This window comes from Tamandua tetradactyla, chromosome 2 (genome assembly GCF_023851605.1).
Source record: "Tamandua tetradactyla isolate mTamTet1 chromosome 2, mTamTet1.pri, whole genome shotgun sequence".
NCBI lineage: Eukaryota > Metazoa > Chordata > Mammalia > Pilosa > Myrmecophagidae > Tamandua > Tamandua tetradactyla.
In genome coordinates, this window is record NC_135328.1 from 55,189,102 (window position 1) to 55,212,379 (window position 23,278).

The 23,278-nt window shown below is 38.7% G+C and overlaps 1 protein-coding gene across 1 annotated transcript in view; it reads right to left on the reverse strand.

Annotated features, from left to right (window-relative positions):
• MED27 (mediator complex subunit 27) overlaps nt 1–22,343 on the reverse strand; it is a 333,651-nt gene extending 311,308 nt beyond the window's left edge. Inside the window, exons 1-2 of the mRNA XM_077147305.1 lie at nt 22,094–22,343; nt 19,937–20,081 (exon numbers count right to left, since the gene is read on the reverse strand). Of these exons, the coding sequence (XP_077003420.1) occupies nt 19,937–20,081; nt 22,094–22,296 (348 nt within the window). The 5' untranslated portion in view covers nt 22,297–22,343. The remainder of the gene's footprint in view (nt 1–19,936; nt 20,082–22,093) is intronic.
• Nucleotides 22,344–23,278: the final 935 nt, after the last annotated feature.

Below are 23,278 nucleotides of genomic sequence, written 5' to 3' on the forward strand. Positions count from 1 at the left end.
TATCCTAGGGCATAAAGCAAAAGAAGGTGCCTATCTCCCCAGAATCCGAGGGGTCTGAACTATTTTGCTCATGGGGGTCAAGGCAATTTTCCCTGAGTCATATCCATGCCTGGTCTGGACCCCACAGCCTTTCTTAGGGCAAAGACTGCAGTTGTCAGGGATTCACAGTTGTGTTCAGTGATTTCCTTTGATATGGCAATGTGGATTGACTGCACTTGCTTCACTGACAGAGGGTCAGCAGCCACAAAACCACACGAAAAAGGCAGTATTTTAATTTGGGCCTCAATGACAGGAGAAACTTCTCTGCTTTTCTGGACCTTCAGCTGACATTCCCTTTTCAAGCTGCCAAGAACTGCTGGTCCCAGTTAAGAGGGTCAGCAGTATTGCCTCAGACAAATCATTACCTCTAAGAAATGAGGTGGTAATGATCTACCAGATCACTGAAGGTCTCTTTGAAATCTAATACTCAACCAGTGATTCTCAACTATATTATAAAGGTATAATCCCTAGAATTTACTGTGAGAAATATGGGGATGGGGGCCACGGAGGACTCAATTACTAAGTGCCTACTATGTACTAGATACTAGGAATTCAAAGATGACGCTGTAGTCCCAATCCTCAAGAAAAGGAGAAAGCCTGTGAATGAAGCAGCTATAGCACAGTGTGATCAGTGCAGCCAACAAGAGACTGTGCAGGAAAATAAAGACGAAGTCAACTAGGTTTGGAAAGTCCAAGGTTTCAAAGAAGAAACATTTTAACAGCCTGGAGCTGGATAAGGGAGCAGGGGAAAATGGGCTCAAGAAGGTGCAAGGCATTCCAGGCAGAAGGGATGGCATGTTCAAAGGGACCAAACAGGCACAGGTAACCACTCTGGTTCATTCTGGCTGAACTGGGATGCATACAGACAGCAGTCATAAATGAGGCTGGAGATTTCAGAAAGAGTCTTCAATTCACAGGATGGAAATAAGTTTGGCAGTGTGACAAAGGGGGAAAGATAAAAGTTACTGACTGGTCAGAACCTATCAGATGACCAATCTGTCCCCCAAGGAAAGTAAGGGTTTTGTGGAGTTCCATTCACTTTGCCAAGTCAGCAAGGAAAAGCAGAAGGCTAAGTCAAGACCCTGGTCTAGGGACCAGCCCTAGCAACAAGCTTCACCAAGCATAAGAAACGGCGGTGAGCTGATGTCTCCCAAAACAAATAAATGACTGCAGTAAAACAACATTCAAGCCAAAGGGGAATGCAGACAGCATGCTCCAGAAGCCAAAGGACAATGCAGTGAGCAGGAAGCAAAACAGAAGCCCAGCTTCTCCTCCCTCAAACAAAGCAGAAATCCTGACCCCAGTCCACAGGATTCCTAAGAGTTCATGATAGTTAGGAACAGTATTCAGGATAAAGCCTCTTGATACACACTTTAAAACTCTTCTTCCCTTTCAGTTCTCCTGTCCCTAACACAGTATAAACAAAAATCTGAAAAAAATCAAAGTAAAGCAAACAGAAACAGATTCAGAAAGGAAAAAAACACAAACAATATGAAAAGGAAAGAGGAAGAGATTTAGGGGCTTCAACTTAATTCCATTCAAATACATACTCTTAGAAATAGCTAATAGCAATAACTACTATTTATTAAATACAACAAATGTAAGCTATCCTGAACTAGAAACTTTATATACTTTTTCTAATTTAAACCTCAGGACAACCATAGTAGATTGGTATTATGCCCACTTTATAGTACAGCAGACTCAGGCTTGAAGGCATTAGATAATTCACCCAAATCCAGCTGCTCTTCTCAATACTACCATGAAGAAAAGAAGATGAGAAATGGGAGACATTACAACAGATTCTCTCTGTACATGTAAGTGATGTGCTTCCTTCCCACCACCATGAAGAAAAATGATACAGGACAATTGCCTTTCTACTTATAACATCCCTGGCAGAGAAGAGAAAGTGCCTTTTTTTAGGCTCTGGTTACAATCAACAGAAGGCATTGGGTAAATCGCACACACCTAATCAGCATGAAAATGCTAATTTGAGGGAGCCAAACAGATAATCAAGATGAGTCCCCCACAAACAATGTGACTCATAAGGAGCAGGCATAATGCATGTCCAGTGGTCTCCTAAGTCTCCCCAGAGCAGGCCCAGTAAAACTTCTAAAGAGATTTACTGCTCTTTTATGGAAAGAGAATGAGGGAGTAGCAAATCTGATCCCAGGCATCAATAAAGTGACAATTTTCAGAAACCACAACTAATAAGTAGATCATAAAGATATGGAATTAGGCCAAAGCCTTGGGATAGAAATCATTTAGAAAGATAGGGACATCACTTGGTTTTCATTAACATTTACACCTGGTATCTTACAAGCAGCTAATGTTGTCAAGAGAACCTTTTGAAAGGTAATTTTCCACTAAAGTCCTCAAGGACTGCTGCTCGACTCTAGTATATTCTGAGATGCTCTGTAGCATATACAAGAGCTTAAGTGTACTTAAGAAACATTACTGGACCAGAAAAGAAGTGGAAATATTCCTCTCTATTCCCCAGATTAAGCTTTCATTTCCATAACCACAGAAATGCATAAATAACTCCACTGAACCTTTCCAAGTCAGATCTGAAAGGGACTTGAGAGATCATCTTGTCCAATCTTTCATTCTTCCAATGAGGCAACTAGAACCCAACAGAGTAAAGTCACTGACATAAGGTCATAGAACTGGACAATGGACAGGCAAAACTAAATATGACTAGAGAGAATCCTCTGTCTAATGTTCTTACGACTACATTCTGCCTTACTAAAGCTTTACCAATAATATTTAAAACGAGTAAGAACAGCTAGCATTTATTGGGTGCTTGCAACATGCTGATAACCATTCTAAGTATTTTAGATGTATTAACTCATTAATTCTTGCAACAACCCAGTGAGGCAGAAACTATTAAGTATCCACACTTTATGATGGGAAGGCTGAGGCACAATGAGATTATGTAATTTACCCAAAATTATGAAGTTAGTAAGAGGAGGAGGGTGGGAATTCTAACCCAAGAGAGTCTGACTCCAGGTAACAAGTACCAAATTTACAAACTGGATATAATTCAAATGTTTATTTCTAAATTGCCCTTTGTGTTCAAACATATTCCTAAAGAAACAACATTAAAAACCACAGTTGGAAACGAACTGATTGCTGAATCATTAAACTGATATTTCTTTTAGTCTCTAGTATCTTACAGCAGCTAGAAGTAAAAACCTGAAATTGTGGAACTATAACCCATACTAAACTCTGAAATCTGTTCTACAACTAATTGTTGCAATGTGCTTTGAAATTTATTGCTTTTTTTATAGATACTATTTTTCACAAAACAGAAAAAAAGTCGATTGTGATGATAAAAAAATATTTAATCCTTCTAGCCTCCAATTAAATTCTGGGAGCAGCTAGAAGGAAAAATCTGAGAGGATGGTATGGGAGCCCATACAAACTCTGGGATCTGTCCTATAACTACTTGTTGAAGAGTGCTTTGAAAAGTATTGTTTTTTCTTTCTTTCTTTGCTGTGTATATATGTCATATTATATAAACAAAACAACAACATGGTTAGGCTCCGAAACTAGACAACAACATTCCCCCATCCCTTGCCCCGCCTTGCCTTGTAAAAGAACTACAGAACAGATGTAAATCCTGAGCTCCGGGAGAAAGGCTTTATTGAGAGTCAAAATGAGAAGAATCTAATAGTACAATTATAAAAATGTGCTATCATCAATTGTAACTAATATGCCACACCAATGCAAGGTATTAATAATAGAGTAGTATACGGAATCCTGTATTTTATGCATGATCATTCTGAAAACCCACAACTTCTATATTAAAGAAAAAAAAGAGAGAGAGAAGAATCCTCTTTTGGTTAGATAGAAGGCAAAATATAATCCTCATCTTCTTTGTACTCCTCTCATTACTCCTTGTTTCTTTCCAGGACCTTTACCCTACCTTTACTGTTCCTAAGTAAATGCATCCTATTCATTCCTGGCCAAATTCCTGGGACTCTAGAACAAGAGGTTATCTACCCTCCTCACCAAACTCCCAATCCCTCACCCCCACCCTCAGGTTTTATGGGGAAAGAACCATCCCCAACAAATTTATACTGATGTGGTAATATGTGAGTTACTGATATCTACACTCAGGCTTCCCTGGGGGGGGGGGGGGGGGGGGTGAGGGTAGGGGGTGTGGAGATTGCTAATTATCTAAAGGAATCTAATTTCTACAATTTCAGTAGAATACACTCAAGTCAAATGTGGGTGACCAGTAATCCAGTGAGGCACAAGTCACTGGAAGACAGGCCAGTCTGTACTGATTATTTATTAAAATAACAATATCTGCCCTTAGAGAGTACTTATTCTATGCCAGGTAAGTGCTTTACCTGTATTACCTCACTGCTTCTTTGTAGGTGTAATTATCACCCATATTTTAGAGAATAAAAACTGAGGTATGGAGAATGAGAGGGGAACATCCTTACAGACCAGACCAGCTGGGCCGGCAGAACAGCTACTGGGGGAGTGGAGACAATACAGAGCAGCTCCCGGAGCCACGACGGAGATCAAAGGGACGGCGTACCCCATCCTGGAACGGCTGACTGTCTGGGAGAACCAGCTCCAGTGAGATCGCCGAGGGGCGCGGGCTTTCCCGGGCAGGACGGCAAGCGGCCGGAGTCCCTCCCTTCCTCCTTCCCAGGCCAGCTGGCAGAATTGGGCAGGCGATCCCCTCGGGCCGCGGCGGCTGGCGCCCCCACCACGCGAGGCCTCCCGGACCAACTGAGACAACTGGATCGGAAATCCCCAGACCACGGAGAATGGTGACCGAGGGGGTCCCTTCCAAACACGTGACTCCCCGGTCCGGCAGGGAACGGTGCACTCTCCCGGGCTGCGGCGGCTGGCGCCCTCCCGTCACGCTTGGCACCCCGGGCAGACTAGGAAATTCGTCGGGCGCTCTCCCGGGCTGCGGCGGCCGGCAACCCTCCCCGCGTTCGGACCCCTGGGCTGGCTGGCACTCTTCCAAGCCGCTTCGGCTGGCGAACCTCCCCCATGGCGAGAGTTTTCCAAAGTTAAAGGACCCACAGCACCTTTTTACTGGTGGAACCCGCAGACAAACGTGTGGCACAAGCATCATCTACTGGGCAGGATAAGAAAAACAGAACCCAGAGATTTCACAGAAAAATCTTTCAACCTGTTGGGTCCAACACCCAGGGAAATCTGAATAAATGCCCAGATGCCAGCAGAAGATAACGGATCACGCTCAGAAAATTGAAAATATGGCCCAGTCAAAGGAACAAACCAATAGTTCAAATGAGATACAGGAGCTAAAACAACTAATGCTGAATATACGAACAGAAATGGAAAACCTCTTCGAAAACGAAATCGATAAATTGAGGGACGACATGAAGAAGACATGGGCTGAACAAAAAGAAGAAATAGAAAAACTGAAAAAACAAATCACAGAGCTTATGGAAGTGAAGGATAAAGTAGAAAAGATGGAAAAAACAATGGATACCTGCAATGATAGATTTAAAGAGACAGAAGATAGAATGAGTGATTTGGAGGATGGAACATCTGAATTCCAAAAAGAAACAGAAACTATAGGGAAAAGAATGGAAAAATTTGAACAGGGTATCAGGGAACTCAAGGACAATATGAAGCGCACAAATATACGTGTTGTGGGTGTCCCAGAAGGAGAAGAGAAGGGAAAAGGAGGAGAAAAACTAATGGAAGAAGTTATCACTGAAAATTTCCCACCTCTTATGAAAGACCTAAAATTACAGATCCAAGAAGTGCAGCACACCCCAAAGAGATTAGACCCAAATAGGCGTTCTCCAAGACACTTACTAGTTAGAATGTCAGAGGTCAAAGAGAAAGAGAGGATCTTGAAAGCAGCAAGAGAAAAACAATCCATCACATACAAGGGAAACCCAATAAGACTATGTGTAGATTTCTCAGCAGAAACCATGGAAGCTAGAAGACAGTGGGATGATATATTTAAATTACTAAAAGAGAAAAACTGCCAACCAAGACTCCTATATCCAGCAAAATTGTCCTTCAAAAATGAGTGAGAAATTAAAACATTCTCAGACAAAAAGTCACTGAGAGAATTTGTGACCAAGAGACCAGCTCTGCAAGAAATACTAAAGGGAGCACTAGAGTCACATACGAAAAGACAGAAGAGAGAGGTATGGAGAAGAGTATAGAAAGAAGGAAAGTCAGATATGATATACATAATACAAAAGGCAAAATGGTAGAGGAAAATACTATCCAAACAGTAATAACACTAAATGTTAATGGACTGAATTTCCCAATCAAAAGACATAGACTGGCAGAATGGATTAAAAAACAGGATCCTTCTATATGCTGTCTACAGGAAACACATCTTAGACCCAAAGATAAACATAGGTTGAAAGTGAAAGGTTGGGAAAAGATATTTCATGCAAATAACAACCAGAAAAGAGCAGAAGTGGCTATACTAATATCCAACAAGATAGACTTCAAATGTAAAACAGTTAAAAGAGACAAAGAAGGACACTATATACTAATAAAAGGAACAATTAAACAGGAAGACATAACAATCATAAATATTTACGCACCGAATCAGAATGCCCCAAAATACGTGAGGAACACACTGCAAACACTGAAAAGGGAAATAGACACATATACCATAATAGCTGGAGACTTCAATTCACCACTCTCATCAATGGACAGAACATCTAGACAGAGGATCAATAAAGAAATAGAGAATCTGAATATTACTATAAATGAGCTAGACTTAACAGACATTTATAGGACATTATATCCCACAACAGCAGGATACACCTTTTTCTCAAGTGCTCATGGATCATTCTCAAAGATAGACCATATGCTGGGTCACAAAGCAAGTCTTAACAAATTTTAAAAGAATGAAATCATACACAACACTTTCTCGGATCATAAAGGAATGAAGTTGGAAATCAATAATAGGCGGAGTGCCAGATAATTCACAAATACGTGGAGGCTCAACAACACACTCTTAAACAACAAGTGGGTCAAAGAAGAAATTGCAAGAGAAATTAGTAAATACCTAGAGGCAAATGAAAATGAAGACACAACATATCAAAACTTATGGGACGCAGCAAAGGCAGTGCTAAGAGGGAAATTTATTGCCCTAAATGCCTTTATCAGAAAAGAAGAAAAGGCAAAAATGCAGGAATTAACTGTCCACTTGGAAGAACTGGAGAAAGAACAGCAAACTAATCCCAAAGCAAGCAAAAGGAAAGAAATAACAAAGATTAGAGCAGAAATAAATGAAATTGAAAACATGAAAACAATAGAGAAAATCAATAAGACCAGAAGTTGGTTCTATGAGAAAATCAACAAGATTGATGGGCCCTTAGCAAGATTGACAAAAAGAAGAAGAGAGAGGATGCAAATAAATAAGATTAGAAATGAAAGAGGAGACATAACTACTGACCTCACAGAAATAAAGGAGGTAATAACAGGATACTATGAACAACTTTACGCTAATAAATACAACAATCTAGAAGAAATGGACAGGTTCCTGGAAAGACAGGAACAACCAACTTTGACTCAAGAAGAAATAGACGACCTCAACAAACCAATCACAAGTAAAGAGATTGAATTAGTTATTCAAAACCTCCCTAAAAAGAAAAGTCCAGGACCAGATGGCTTCACATGTGAATTCTATCAAACATTCCAGAAAGAATTAGTACCTACTCTCCTCAAACTCTTCAACATAATCGAAGTGGAGGGAAAACTACCTAATTCATTCTATGAAGCCAACATCACCCTCATACCAAAACCAGGCAAAGATATTACAAAAAAAGAAAACTACAGACCAATCTCTCTAATGAATACAGATGCAAAAATCCTCAATAAAATTCTAGCAAATCGTATCCAACAACACATTAAAAGAATTATACATCATGACCAAGTAGGATTCATCCCAGGTATGCAAGGATGGTTCAACATAAGAAAATCAATTAATGTAATACACCATATCAACAAATCAAAGCAGAAAAATCACATGATCATCTCAATTGATGCAGAGAAGGCATTTGACAAGATTCAACATCCTTTCCTGCTGAAAACACTTCAAAAGATAGGAATACAAGGGAACTTCCTTAAAATGATAGAGGGAATATATGAAAAACCCACAGCTAATATCATCCTCAATGGGGAAAAATTGAAAACTTTCCCCCTAAGATCAGGAACAAGACAAGGATGTCCATTATCACCACTATTATTCAACATTGTGTTGGAAGTTCTAGCCAGAGCAATTAGGCAAGAAAAAGAAATACAAGGCATCAAAATTGGAAAGGAAGAAGTAAAACTATCACTGTTTGCAGACGATATGATACTATATGTAGAAAACCCAGAAAAATCCACAACAAAATTACTAGAGCTAATAAATGAGTACAGCAAAGTAGCAGGCTACAAGATCAACATTCAAAAATCTGTAGCTTTTCTATACACTAGTAATGAACAAGCTGAGGTAGAAATCAAGAAACGAATCCCATTTACAATCGCAACTAAAAGAATAAAATACCTAGGAATAAATTTAACCAAAGAGACAAAAAACCTATATAAAGAAAACTACAAAAAACTGTTAAAAGAAATCACAGAAGACCTAAATAGATGGAAGGGCGTACCGTGTTCATGGATTGGAAGACTAAATATAGTTAAGATGTCAATCCTACCTAAATTGATTTACAGATTCAATGCAATACCAATCAAAATCCCAACAACATATTTTTCAGAAATAGAAAAACCAATAAGCAAATTTATCTGGAAGGGCAGGGTACCCCGAATTGCTAAAAACATCTTGAGGAAAAAAAAACGAAGCTGGAGGTCTCGCGCTGCCTGACTTTAAGGCATATTATGAAGCCACAGTGGTCAAAACAGCATGGTATTGGCATAAAGATAGATATATCGACCAATGGAATCGAATAGAGTGCTCAGATATAGACCCTCTCATCTATGGACATTTGATCTTTGATAAGGCAGTCAAGCCAACTCACCTGGGACAGAACAGTCTCTTCAATAAATGGTGCCTAGAGAACTGGATATCCATATGCAAAAGAATGAAAGAAGACCCATCTCTCACACCCTATACAAAAGTTAACTCAAAATGGATCAAAGATCTAAACATTAGGTCTAAGACCATAAAACAGAGGAAAATGTTGGGAGATATCTTATGGATCTTACAACTGGAGGTGGTTTTATGGACCTTAAACCTAAAGCAAGAACACTGAAGAAGGAAATAAATAAATGGGAGCTTCTCAAAATTAAACACTTTTGTGCATCAGAGAACTTCATCAAGAAAGTAGAAAGACAGCCTACACAATGGGAGACAATATTTGGAAATGACATATCAGATAAGGGTCTAGTATCCAGAATTTATAAAGAGATTATTCAACTCAACAACAAAAAGACAGCCAACCCAATTACAAAATGGGAAAAAGACTTAAACAGACACCTACCAGAAGAAGAAATACGGATGGCCAAGAGGCACATGAAGAGATGCTCAATGTCCCTGGCCATTAGAGAAATGCAAATCAAAACCACAATGAGATATCATCTCACACCCACCAGAATGGCCATTATCAACAAAACAGAAAACGACAAGTGCTGGAGAGGATGCGGAGAAAGAGGCACACTTATTCACTGTTGGTGGGAATGTCAAAGGGTGCAACCACTGTGGAAGGCAGTTTGGCGGTTCCTCAAAAAGCTGAATATAGAATTGCCATACGACCCAGCAATACCATTGCTAGGTATCTACTCAAAGGACTTAAGGGCAAAGACACAAACGGACATTTGCACACCAATGTTTATAGCAGCGTTATTTACAACTGCAAAGAGATGGAAACAGCCAAAATCTCCATCAACAGAAGAGTGGCTAAACAAACTGTGGTATATACATACGATGGAATATTATGCAGCTTTAAGACAAGATAAACTTGTGAACCATGTAATAACATGGATGGACCTAGAGAATATTATGCTGAGTGAATCCAGCCAAAAACTAAAGGACAAATACTGTATGGTCCCACTGTTGTGAACGGACATTCGAGAATAAACTTGAAATATGTCATTGGTAACAGAGTTCAGCAGGAGTTAGAAACAGGGTAAGACAATGGGTAATTGAAGCTGAAGGGATACAGATTGTGCAACAGGACTAGATACAAAAACTCAAAAATGGACAGCACAATAATACCTAATTGTAAAGTAATCATGTTTAAATACTGAATGAAGCTGCATCTGAGCTATAGGGTTTTTTTTTGTTTTTGTTTGCTTGTTGGTTTGTTTGTTGTTGTTGTTTTTTACTATTACTACTACTTTTATTTCTTTTCTTTATATTAACATTTTATATCTTTTTCTGTTGTGTTGCTAGTTCCTCTAAACTGATGCAAATGTACTAAGAAACAATGATCATGCATCTATGTGATGATGTTAAGAATTACTGAGTACATATGTAGAATGGTATGATTTCTAAATGTTGTGTTAATTTCTTTTTTTTCTTTCCGTTAATAAAAAAAAAAAAAAAAGAGAGAGAGAAAGAGAGGATCTTGAAAGCAGCAAGAGAAAAACAATCCATCACATACAAGGGAAACCCAATAAGACTATGTGTAGATTTCTCAGCAGAAACCATGGAAGCTAGAAGACAGTGGGATGATATATTTAAATTACTAAAAGAGAAAAACTGCCAACCAAGACTCCTATATCCAGCAAAATTGTCCTTCAAAAATGAGTGAGAAATTAAAACATTCTCAGACAAAAAGTCACTGAGAGAATTTGTGACCAAGAGACCAGCTCTGCAAGAAATACTAAAGGGAGCACTAGAGTCACATACGAAAAGACAGAAGAGAGAGGTATGGAGAAGAGTATAGAAAGAAGGAAAGTCAGATATGATATACATAATACAAAAGGCAAAATGGTAGAGGAAAATACTATCCAAACAGTAATAACACTAAATGTTAATGGACTGAATTTCCCAATCAAAAGACATAGACTGGCAGAATGGATTAAAAAACAGGATCCTTCTATATGCTGTCTACAGGAAACACATCTTAGACCCAAAGATAAACATAGGTTGAAAGTGAAAGGTTGGGAAAAGATATTTCATGCAAATAACAACCAGAAAAGAGCAGAAGTGGCTATACTAATATCCAACAAGATAGACTTCAAATGTAAAACAGTTAAAAGAGACAAAGAAGGACACTATATACTAATAAAAGGAACAATTAAACAGGAAGACATAACAATCATAAATATTTACGCACCGAATCAGAATGCCCCAAAATACGTGAGGAACACACTGCAAACACTGAAAAGGGAAATAGACACATATACCATAATAGCTGGAGACTTCAATTCACCACTCTCATCAATGGACAGAACATCTAGACAGAGGATCAATAAAGAAATAGAGAATCTGAATATTACTATAAATGAGCTAGACTTAACAGACATTTATAGGACATTATATCCCACAACAGCAGGATACACCTTTTTCTCAAGTGCTCATGGATCATTCTCAAAGATAGACCATATGCTGGGTCACAAAGCAAGTCTTAACAAATTTTAAAAGAATGAAATCATACACAACACTTTCTCGGATCATAAAGGAATGAAGTTGGAAATCAATAATAGGCGGAGTGCCAGATAATTCACAAATACGTGGAGGCTCAACAACACACTCTTAAACAACAAGTGGGTCAAAGAAGAAATTGCAAGAGAAATTAGTAAACACCTCGAGGCGAATGAAAATGAAAACACAACATATCAAAACTTATGGGATGCAGCAAAGGCAGTGCTAAGAGGGAAATTTATTGCCCTAAATGCCTATATCAAAAAAGAAGAAAAGGCAAAAATGCAGGAATTAACTGTCCACTTGGAAGAACTGGAGAAAGAACAGCAAACTAATCCCAAAGCAAGCAAAAGGAAAGAAATAGCAAAGATTAGAGCAGAAATAAATGAAATTGAAAACATGAAAACAATAGAGAAAATCAATAAGACCAGAAGTTGGTTCTATGAGAAAATCAATAAGATTGATGGGCCCTTAGCAACACTGACAAAAAGAAGAAGAGAGAAGATGCAAATAAATAAGATCAGAAATGGAAGAGGAGACATAACTACTAACCTCACAGAAATAAAGGAGGTAATAACAGGATACTATGAACAACTTTACGCTAATAAATACAACAATTTAGATAAAATGGACGGGTTCCTGGAAAGACATGAACAACCAACTTTGACTCAAGAAGAAATAGATGACCTCAACAAACCAATCACAAGTAAAGAAATTGAATTAGTCATTCAAAAGCTTCCTAAAAAGAAAAGTCCAGGACCAGACGGCTTCACATGTGAATTCTATCAAACATTCCAGAAAGAATTAGTACCAACTTTCCTCAAACTTTTCAAAAAAGTCGAAGTGGAGGGAAAACTACCTAATTCATTCTATGAAGCCAACATCACCCTCATACCAAAACCAGGCAAAGATATTACAAAAAAAGAAAACTACAGACCAATCTCTCTAATGAATATAGATGCAAAAATCCTCAATAAAATTCTAGCAAATCATATCCAACAACACATTAAAAGAATTATTCATCATGACCAAGTAGGATTCATCCCAGGTATGCAAGGATGGTTCAACATAAGAAAATCAATTAATGTAATACACCATATCAACAAATCAAAGCAGAAAAATCACATCATCATCTCAATTGATGCAGAGAAGGCATTTGACAAGATTCAACATCCTTTCCTGTTGAAAACACTTCAAAAGACAGGAATACAAGGGAACTTCCTTAAAATGATAGAGGGAATATATGAAAAACCCACAGCTAATATCATCCTCAATGGGGAAAAATTGAAAACTTTCCCCCTAAGATCAGGAACAAGACAAGGATGTCCACTATCACCACTATTATTCAACATTGTGTTGGAGGTTCTAGCCAGAGCAATTAGACAAGAAAAAGAAATACAAGGCATCAAAATTGGAAAGGAAGAAGTAAAACTATCACTGTTTGCAGACGATATGATACTATACGTCGAAAACCCGGAAAAATCCACAACAAAACTACTAGATCTAATAAATGAGTACAGCAAAGTAGCAGGTTACAAGATCAACATTCAAAAATCTGTAGCATTTCTATACACTAGTAATGAACAAGCTGAGGGGGAAATCAAGAAACGAATCCCATTTACAATTGCAACTAAAAGAATAAAATACCTAGGAATAAATTTAACTAAAGAGACAAAAAACCTATATAAAGAAAACTACAAAAAACTACTAAAAGAAATCACAAAAGACCTAAATAGATGGAAGGGCATACCGTGTTCATGGTTCGGAAGACTAAATATAGTTAAGATGTCAATCCTACCTAAACTGATTTACAGATTCAATGCAATACCAATCAAAATCCCAACAACTTATTTTTCAGAAATAGAAAAACCAAAAAGCAAATTTATCTGGAAGGGCAGGGTGCCCCGAATTACTAAAAACATCTTGAGGAAAAAAAACGAAGCTGGAGGTCTCGCGCTGCCTGACTTTAAGGCATATTATGAAGCCACAGTGGTCAAAACAGCATGGTATTGGCATAAAGATAGATATATCGACCAATGGAATCGAATAGAGTGCTCAGATATAGACCCTCTCATCTATGGACATTTGATCTTTGATAAGGTAGTCAAGCCAACTCACCTGGGACAGAACAGTCTCTTCAATAAATGGTGCCTAGAGAACTGGATATCCATATGCAAAAGAATGAAAGAGGACCCATATCTCACACCCTATACAAAAGTTAACTCAAAATGGATCAAAGATCTAAACATTAGGTCTAAGACCATAAAACAGTTAGAGGAAAATGTAGGGAGATATCTTATGAAACTTACAATTTGAGGCGGTTTTATGGACCTTAAACCTAAAGCAAGAGCACTGAAGAAGGAAATAAATAAATGGGAGCTCCTCAAAATTAAACACTTTTGTGCATCAAAGAACTTCATCAAGAAAGTAGAAAGACAGCCTACACAATGGGAGACAATATTTGGAAATGACATATCAGATAAAGGTCTAGTATCCAGAATTTATAACGAGATTGTCCAACTCAACAACAAAAAGACAGCCAACCCAATTACAAAATGGGAAAAAGACTTGAACAGACACCTCTCAGAAGAGGAAATACAAATGGCCAAAAGGCACATGAAGAGATGCTCAATGTCCCTGGCCATTAGAGAAATGCAAATCAAAACCACAATGAGATATCATCTCACACCCACCAGAATGGCCATTATCAACAAAACAGAAAATGACAAGTGCTGGAGAGGATGTGGAGAAAGAGGCACACTTATCCACTGTTGGTGGGAATGTCAAATGGTGCAACCACTGTGGAAGGCAGTTTGGCGGTTCCTCAAAAAGCTGAATATAGAATTGCCATACGACCCAGCAATACCATTGCTGGGAATCTACTCAAAGGAATTAAGGGCAAAGACACAAACGGACATTTGCACACCAATGTTTATAGCAGCATTATTTACAATTGCAAAGAGATGGAAACAGCCAAAATGTCCATCAACAGACGAGTGGCTAAACAAACTGTGGTATATACATACGATGGAATATTATGCAGCTTTAAGACAGGATAAACTTATGAAGCATGTAATAACATGGATGGACCTAGAGAACATTATGCTGAGTGAGTCTAGCCAAAAACTAAAAGACAAATACTGTATGGTCCCACTGATGTGAACCAACATTCGAGAATAAACTTGGAATATGTCATTGGTAACAGAGACCATCAGGAGTTAGAAACAGGGTAAGATAATGGGTAATTGGAGCTGAAGGGATACAGACTGTGCAGCAGGACTAGATACAAAAACTCTAAAATGGACAACACAATAATACCTAATTGTAAAGTAATCATGTTAAAACACTGAATGAAGCTGCATCTGAGCTATAGGTTTTTTTTGTTGTTGTTGTTTTGTTTTGTTTTTTGTTTGTTTTTGTCTGTCTGGTTGTTTTTTTGTTTTTTTTTGTTTTTACTATTATTATTACTTTTATTTTTTTTCTTTATATTAACATTCTATATCTTTTTCTGTTGTGTTGCTAGTTCTTCTAAACCAATGCAAATGTACTAAGAAACGATGATCATGCATCTATGTGATGATGTTAAGAATTACTGATTGCATATGTAGAATGGTATGATTTCTAAATGTTGGGTTAATTTCTTTTTTTCCGTTAATTAATAAAAAATAATAATAATAATAAAAAAAAACTGAGGCATGGAGAGGTTAGCCTCACAGCTGGGACTTGAACTAAGGTTTTCTTGCTTTGGACTCTATGCTCTTAACAACTGAACAATACTGCCACTCCATAAGTAAAAACACACACATACACTATTACTATGCCTGGTAATTATTTAGCACTGGTCAGCCCAAAGTTCCATCACAGGATCTCAGAACTTTCTCATCCACAAGTAACACAACTAGATTTCTCAATAACATCTGTAAATGGAAATACTCTTCTCACACTTCATCAAAAATACAAATAAGTAAACTATAAGAAGGGTTGCAAATTAAAAATTCAACAGGAAAGCTTTTATTTTTTTTTCTTATATTCATTGAATGAATTTTAACCGAATGTTTACTGTGAACCAGGTACCTTGCTAGGTGCTGGGACTCCCAGCAGGGAACAAACTGGCATAGTTCCTCTTCTCTGGAACATATAGCTTACCATCTACACATAAGTATAACCCAGCCCTCCTTACAAAAAGTGCAAGGTCCCTAAAGAAATAGGTTCAGTGTTGCAATTTAAAACAATTCCAATCCTATTATCTCCATGACATAAAAACTTAAAAAAAACCTTTAAGGATGGATTTGAGAAATATGAACATCATAATAATTTAAAGCCATTAATTAACTAAGAATAGTTATTAGGATAGTTCAGGAGTATAGAATGGAAGAAATGGCTCCAGACTTACCAATTTAATATTCTTGGAATAGAAAGTTGCTCTTTCTAATAAAAATGAGAAAGTAAGCACGCAGAAAAGAATTAAAACCAGCAGCAGCACTTTCCTCTAGATTTACTTTCCAACCACAGGAGAAAGCGTTATCTCTGGGATCCTTCCCGCTATAGATACTGACATCTTCGTCTGCTTTTCCAATAGAAGCCTTCCACCACAAACAAATGAAAAGAATCAAAGCGGAAATAAAATTCTGGTGACAAGACACTGGAAACCTCCTAAAAGGGTCCTTTCCCAGACATCCTTCAATTCCTAGCCAAGCATGTAACACTGACATTGGCAAGTTACGCCAAACTTCATTTAATATATTAATACACCTACTGGTTTAAACTCTTTGAGGATAAAATAGATGATGAAAGCTTTAGCAATTAAAAGGCTCTTTTCATTTGTAGGAGAAGCAAGATAAATACATATAATTGTTTGCTTTTTCCACATACCCAGATGGAAATTAGAATACTGGCTTATTTCTTGGGGCAATGTCTTAAGCTTATAAAGAAATGTACATATGTCATCCTTACTCTTGTTCTCCCTCTTTCACTCTTACTTTTCTTTCTGGGTTTATGTATTCTTATAATCTATCTTAACTCCTTTCTAGAGAAAAGTATAAATAAGTAATAGAACATTTATCTACTATATTCAAGAACATGTTTTACCTATAATCCAATAATTGGCAGTGGCTGCCTAACCCCAAAACATGTTGAGAGCACTCTAAGCCCTTACTCAGTCTCAGGAGGAAAAAGTACCATGGTTAATTAGTGATATCTCCCTTGGACAAGAATAACAGTTTGCAAACACATGTTCCATGTATTTGCCATCTCCATCCTTCATTAAACCATTAAAAATAAATAAAATGCATTCAGATTCAAGAAGAAAACATAACATATGAATTATTTATAGGGTACAGATAAAAGGGGAGGGGGAACCAAATTGGATTAAGTCATTAAATTTTGAAGGAAAGGACACTAAACTAAGTCAGGAAACCCAAACTCTGTCTAGCTGGGGAGCCATGAACTAGTCAATTCACTGGCCCTCAGTCTGCTCAGCTATGAAATCAGATGTTGAACTAAATGATCTCAACCATTCTCTTCAGCTCTATCAATCACTGGTATAAGCAGCCCAAAATTCCCTCTCTGCTGGTGGAGCTAGGGAGCTGGTGAAAGAACACAGTTACCTTGCTGGAGCTTAACCTCGCCCGGCCAGACATACTTAAAAACCCTAGATCTCCTCATACTACTCATTTAAGATTTATCAACTGTGACAAATTTCTAAGTATATTTTTAATCTGTAGCATTTCTAGGAGCAAGAACTTCATATACATAAGAATTATTTTCCTTTACACAACCTCTTTTTCACCTTGGGGCAGGGATGGGGGGAAGGGGCAGGGGCAGTGGTAGGAGTGGGGTGCCGGGGCTTCTATTTTAATATTCCCTCATTCAGTGAACACTTAAACCACCGTCACTCAAAAGTTGTGTCATCACTTCAGTTTTTAAAATGTCACTTCCACTGATAGTCACAGTCACTCATGTTTTCAAGATTAGCCTAACTCTTTCCCACCACTGAAACTTCATCACTCTATTCCAAGAATGATCTTACTCACATGATCTAGTGACAACTTCCTTGTTCAAACACAAAAGGCAATACTTTCTACAAGGAGACTGTTTTAGTTTAGTGACTGCTAAAATAAATACCATACAATGCATTGGTTTAAACAGGAATTTATTGCCTCATTGTTTCAGAGGCTAGAAGGCTTGCTTCCTTCCAAGGTCAGTATCTTCTGGCTAACAACAATCTTTGGGATTCCTTGGCTTTTCCATCACATATCAATGAAAAGGTGGCATTTCCTTTCTCTTCCAGGCTGCTCCCTGTGCCTTTACTTTCTGTGTGCAATTACCTCTGCTTATTAGGGCTTAGCCACATAATGAGGTCCACTCTCATTCAGTTTGGACACACCTAAATTCACATCTTCAAAGGTCCTATTTATAAATGGGTTCACATCCACAGGACGACGAGTTAGGGCTTGAACATGCCTTTTGTGGGGGACATGATTAAATCCCCATCAGGGTCCAACCACAAGGAAGCCACATCACGTACCTACTGATCAACTCCCACCCAATTACTTGGTAAACTCATGTTAAAACAACCCAAAGTGTACCTGAGAAAATAAGGAAGTTTGAACAGGACAGTCTGGGAGGGCAATGCTGTCTGTGCATGGCTGGAACAGTCCCATGTCCGGCCTGAGCACAGCAACAAATAGCTGTATGTTTTTTGTCTGCCCAGCATCCCTTTCCTTTGGGAATCTGCCTCTTGTTTCATGTGATTCCCTCATTTAGGGAACTGCCTCTCTCCAATTCCAAGGAGCCTCACCTTGCCATGCATCAGGTTATCTGATCTTGCCAATCAGAGAATCCCATCCCCTGGATACAAAGTAACTCTCTAGTGGGATTGGGACACCTAGCAAGCAGGGCAAGAAACCTTTTCCAAGTCTGACTTGGAGTCTTAGAGATTACCAGGTATAAAAATATCATGCAAGCCTATGATTGTCAGGGACCATCTTTTCCACCACTTAGAGAGCGTCACGCCAACACAGGGGAAAGCAGACCTAGAGATGGCAAAATCAGATTCCTGCCACACCACTTGAGCACCTTGATCCTCAAAAGCTGAGCCTCATACTAGAAACTCCCTGAATGTTTTATATTCTTGAGCCAATGAAGTCGCTGTTTTTGCTTATTAAACTGGACTTCTATCACCAACAAGCCCAGAGTTTAGGGGAAAGGGCTTACAAGCTAAATGTTCACTTCAAATTCTTTCTTCAGTGCCCATGGTAAATCATCTTCTCCCTGAATATCAGACTCTAACCAAAGAATACTAAAATATCCCCATAGGCAAAGTTAAAGAAAAAATTCTGCACACTAGGAAAACTGTCAAGGTTCATATATCATCCAAGACCTAAGGGGGAAAAAGATCACAAAAAAAGAGAAGGAAAATTATGTATAATAGGAGGAGTAGGAAGGGGGGCACAAAGCAGGTTATGGCCAATAATGTAAAAACTAGCATCTCCAAGGAAGTAATATGATATAATAAGAGAAAAGCTTCCAAAATCCTTCCAAACTTATATTCTAGTTTCATATCAACAGGGAAAGAGGAAAAGAAGGGAAAAAAAACACAACCCACAGCACCCAAACAAAAAGAACTTTGTCAGTAAACTAATTTCCAGGCCACGAGCCTAATTGTTTCTGCTATTTTTAGACTACAGTTTAATTTTCCTTTTTTAAATTTAATATTCCTAGGGTCTATGCCATAGCCTACCTGCTGAGTAAACCCTGAATATCAAATTATATAGAGCATGTTAAGAACAATTTCCCTCAGCTGGGGTCTGAAATAATTACAGAGTAACTAGAGAGTAATCTAACAAAAAAAAATATTCTAGTACAGTCCTAAGAACAACAGGGGAAAAGGTAATACAAGCAACATACACAATGTGAGTGGCTAAACACCTCAACCACCAGCTCTTAACCTTCTGGAGGTCATGAACTCCTCTGAGAATCTGATAAAAGTCATAAGCCCTTCCTCAGAAAAAAACATGTACATTCCACTAATATTTTGCATGTAATTTCAAGGGGCTCAAAAAACTGCTCCCCATACCCAGTCTCCAGGTTAAAAACCCGCAACCTGGAATTTAAAAACAAAAATTAATTATCTAGGCATCATTATTAATCGTCAAATAAATTTCAAAGGACCACAAAATAGCTTACAGGAAAATTCTAAAACTTCCAACTCTATAATCCCATGCTGAATCAAGAAAACATAAATAAATAAAAACCCTCACATTATACAATTACGGAACATAGGAAAACTTGATTTTTCCTATATTAGCTTCATTTAAGACATATCTCCCTTACCTTGTTTGACCACTTATATGCTTGAAGGAGTTGACTATAGAGAGGAGTTTTATCTTGCACAGGATCCAGGCTTAACAGCCCACTGTTATGGAGAGGATGGTTCTCAGATGGCTTGCCTACCAAATTGCTCAGACGTTCCAGCTCACTGAAATGTAAACAGATAAAACAAATACACCTGAGTCCACTTAAACTCCAGAGTACAGCCAACCTCTATAATCAACGACCTGCTCTTCAGATTGTCCATCAGAAGTTCCCTAAGAAGTAGTATCTTTTGAAAGGTTAAATAGATTACGGACCATCAAGAAAACCCTGAACTGGGAGCTTATCTTAATTTAAAACAGAGCTTCCTTGTACTATTCCACAGAAGTTAAGAGTACTGGAATCAATAATATGGCTTTTAAAATCAGGATTTGAACTCAAATTATTCTTTACAGGGGAACAAGAGGACTTTCTAGAATTTTGGATCGCGGTATTAACAGTGCTTCTCACTAATGGTTTTCACACCCACATGTAGCTCATCATTACATTAGGCAGAACAGCAAGTACCTGAATAGACGAGGGTTATTTATCATTTGCATAGGGATAGATTTGTACATAATGCTTCACAGATGGTAAAACTTAACAAAACAAAGAAGAAATAAAATAAACAAATGGAGTGGGAAGACACCACCCAGGAGGCTGTGTCAAACAAACACACTTCAGTCTAGCAAGAAAATTCTACAGAAGCTTGGGAAAGTGAGCCAACAGCAAAAGCACAATCCAGGAGCATGTTCTGAAGGGCCAGTCCCAAACAACCAATGAGAGAAGTCTCTCTAGGAACAGCCTCTCGTGCCACATTCTATTTGGAATCTTCAGTCACTTTCTTTTTTGGCACTACTGTACAAAGATTTAAGAAAGCAAAGAGGGCAATGTTAACATCTTAAACTTTCTAAAGTGTTACAACAAATTATTTCAAAGGGAAGAAAATCAAAAAGAGTGAAAACAGAAAAGAGGAAAGAATAACTAATGCATTCTCTCAAGCACCAAAGTATTAGCTGGCCCTGTGCCAGAGAACAGCAAGTGAATGTGGGAGTTGAGAAGGGGTGTGATTTCCTGGCTTTTCCCCAAAGAAGAATGGTAACTAGTTAGGAAAGAAAAAGACACCCATCATTTGGCCATCACCTCCTCCTCCATCCTACCTCCTTCTGCCATCTGGTTACTAAGCAGACCAAGATAGGAGAAAAATATCCAACCATTACAGAAATAATAGGGGGACTAGCTCACCAAATGCCTTCCCCTATTAAGGTCAGTTCTGATAAGAAAAGAGCAAAAATCCTGAAATTCTAACTTCCCTGGGAAAGACCTACTCTTAAGGAAAGGAAGGCAAACTCAGGAACCTAACCATCTGTAGAGTGCCTACTATGTGCGAGGCATTTTTATAGCACCCTCCCATTTAATTCTTACAACAACCAGTATAAAGTAGAAGCAAACAGGTGAGCTGTAAAAAAGAGAAGAAAATATACTATCCTCAATCCTAAAGGACAACAAATTAATATTTGTTGGGAGGGAGGGCTTAAGCATAAGTGACTCTGCTGATTATGCCTGAAAATTAGGTCCTTACTGAGGAAATAATATGGAAGAACTGACCCAATGGTTTTGCAGGAGATAGGGAAGAGGGTAAGATAAATCAAGAGCTGCTTCCTCGTGTTTGTGAAGGGGGGTACCTGATGAATTCCAGATTCAGAGAGGGGATAACTGGGACTAATCACATTGGGTGAACTTTGGTGTGGGGCAGCGCTGATCAGGTCCTTTTTGGATACAATCAGTATTGTTTGATCAGATATGGTAGGGCACAGAGGGTCTACAGGTGAAAAACCTGCTAAGCTAAGAAGAAAAGTGAAAGTTCATGGGAAGAGAATGCCTTCTCGTGAGGGATGGGACGATCACAGAGGGGGTTCAGAACGGTCGGAGACAGCCAAGACTAGGAGGTCAAAGGGAGAGACAAGGGAACGGGGATGTGGGATGAGGTGTCTCTGAGGGGCAAGCAGAGGTCTGTTGAATACGGGAAAAGAAAGAGGGGAAGAGGAAATAGTCCCGGACTGGGAAGACTCGCGCGGGGACCGGGCACGGTCGGGGCAGAGCCGGTAGTCCACCCAGCCCCTTTCAGCCGGTACCTACTTGAGGTCCCGGTTGACTGAATGCAAGTTGTCCTGGAAGTGCGCAATGAAGGCCTTCTCCCGGCCCTCCAGCGTCTCCTTGTTCCGCATGCCATCCTTCAGGCAGTCGAACACCCTGCTCACGCTGGAGCGCAAAGCCTGAATGGCACTGATAGCCTGGGCAAAGGCCTCCAGATTCACACCGACACTTAGCACGTCCGCCATGTTGTCACCGCCAAAGCAGGCTCTCCAAAGCGGGCTTCTTGAGCAAAAAGCCGCGCTCACTGATGATGTCACACCTAGAAGGCCTCTGGGAAATGTAGTGCGCGTGGGGCAGAGCTGCCCAGGTGGCTTGTCGAAGCACCGAAAGGTGCTTTCGCTTCAATTAAACTATCTCGTTGACGGAAAAGTAATACCTCCATTTGGGGAACTTGGGTTGTGCTCCAGGTTTCTTAATGGTGACGAGGGAATGAAAGTTACTGCGTTTTCCCATACTTGTCCTCATGGTAATCGTATGGAAAAGAATTGCTCAGAATAATAGTGTCCATTGATAAGTAAAGGATGGCATTGAATAAAACTAATAAATAAATGGAGAAGGGAAATTTCCTCCCTTCAGTAAAATGCCAATTAATTAATGTAGAAGGATTGATGAAATTAGAAAAACACTGATTGGCAACCATTACAAGAATAATTGCTTCTGCGGAATAATCATCAGTGGATGCTAAAACTCGAGGGTGAAAGGCTGAGAAATAACAGCATATTTACATAGCCTCAAAGTCTGAAAGGAAAACTACTGACTTCACAGTGGAGAAACCTGGCAAACACGACCTTAACTAAGAGACCAAAGTGAACATCACCAGTAATGGAACAAAGCCAAATCATGTACCTCCAATAGATGCAATGAGAGGAGTACAGAATGAGTTCTGTGATATTCCTGCCAAAAATTCTATAAACTGAATCTAATCATGACATCAAACTCAGATCAAAAGATATTTGACAAAATAACTGACCTATAATTTTTTTGAAATACCAGTGTCGTGTAAGACAACGGGAGACTGAGGAAGTTTCTAGATTAAAGAGACCTGACAACTGAATGCAACATGTGATCCTGGATTTTCTTTTGCTGAAATGATTGTGGCAATTGCTGAAATCTGAGTAAGGTGTGTAAGATTAGTTAATATTATTTTATTCATGTTAATTTCATGAT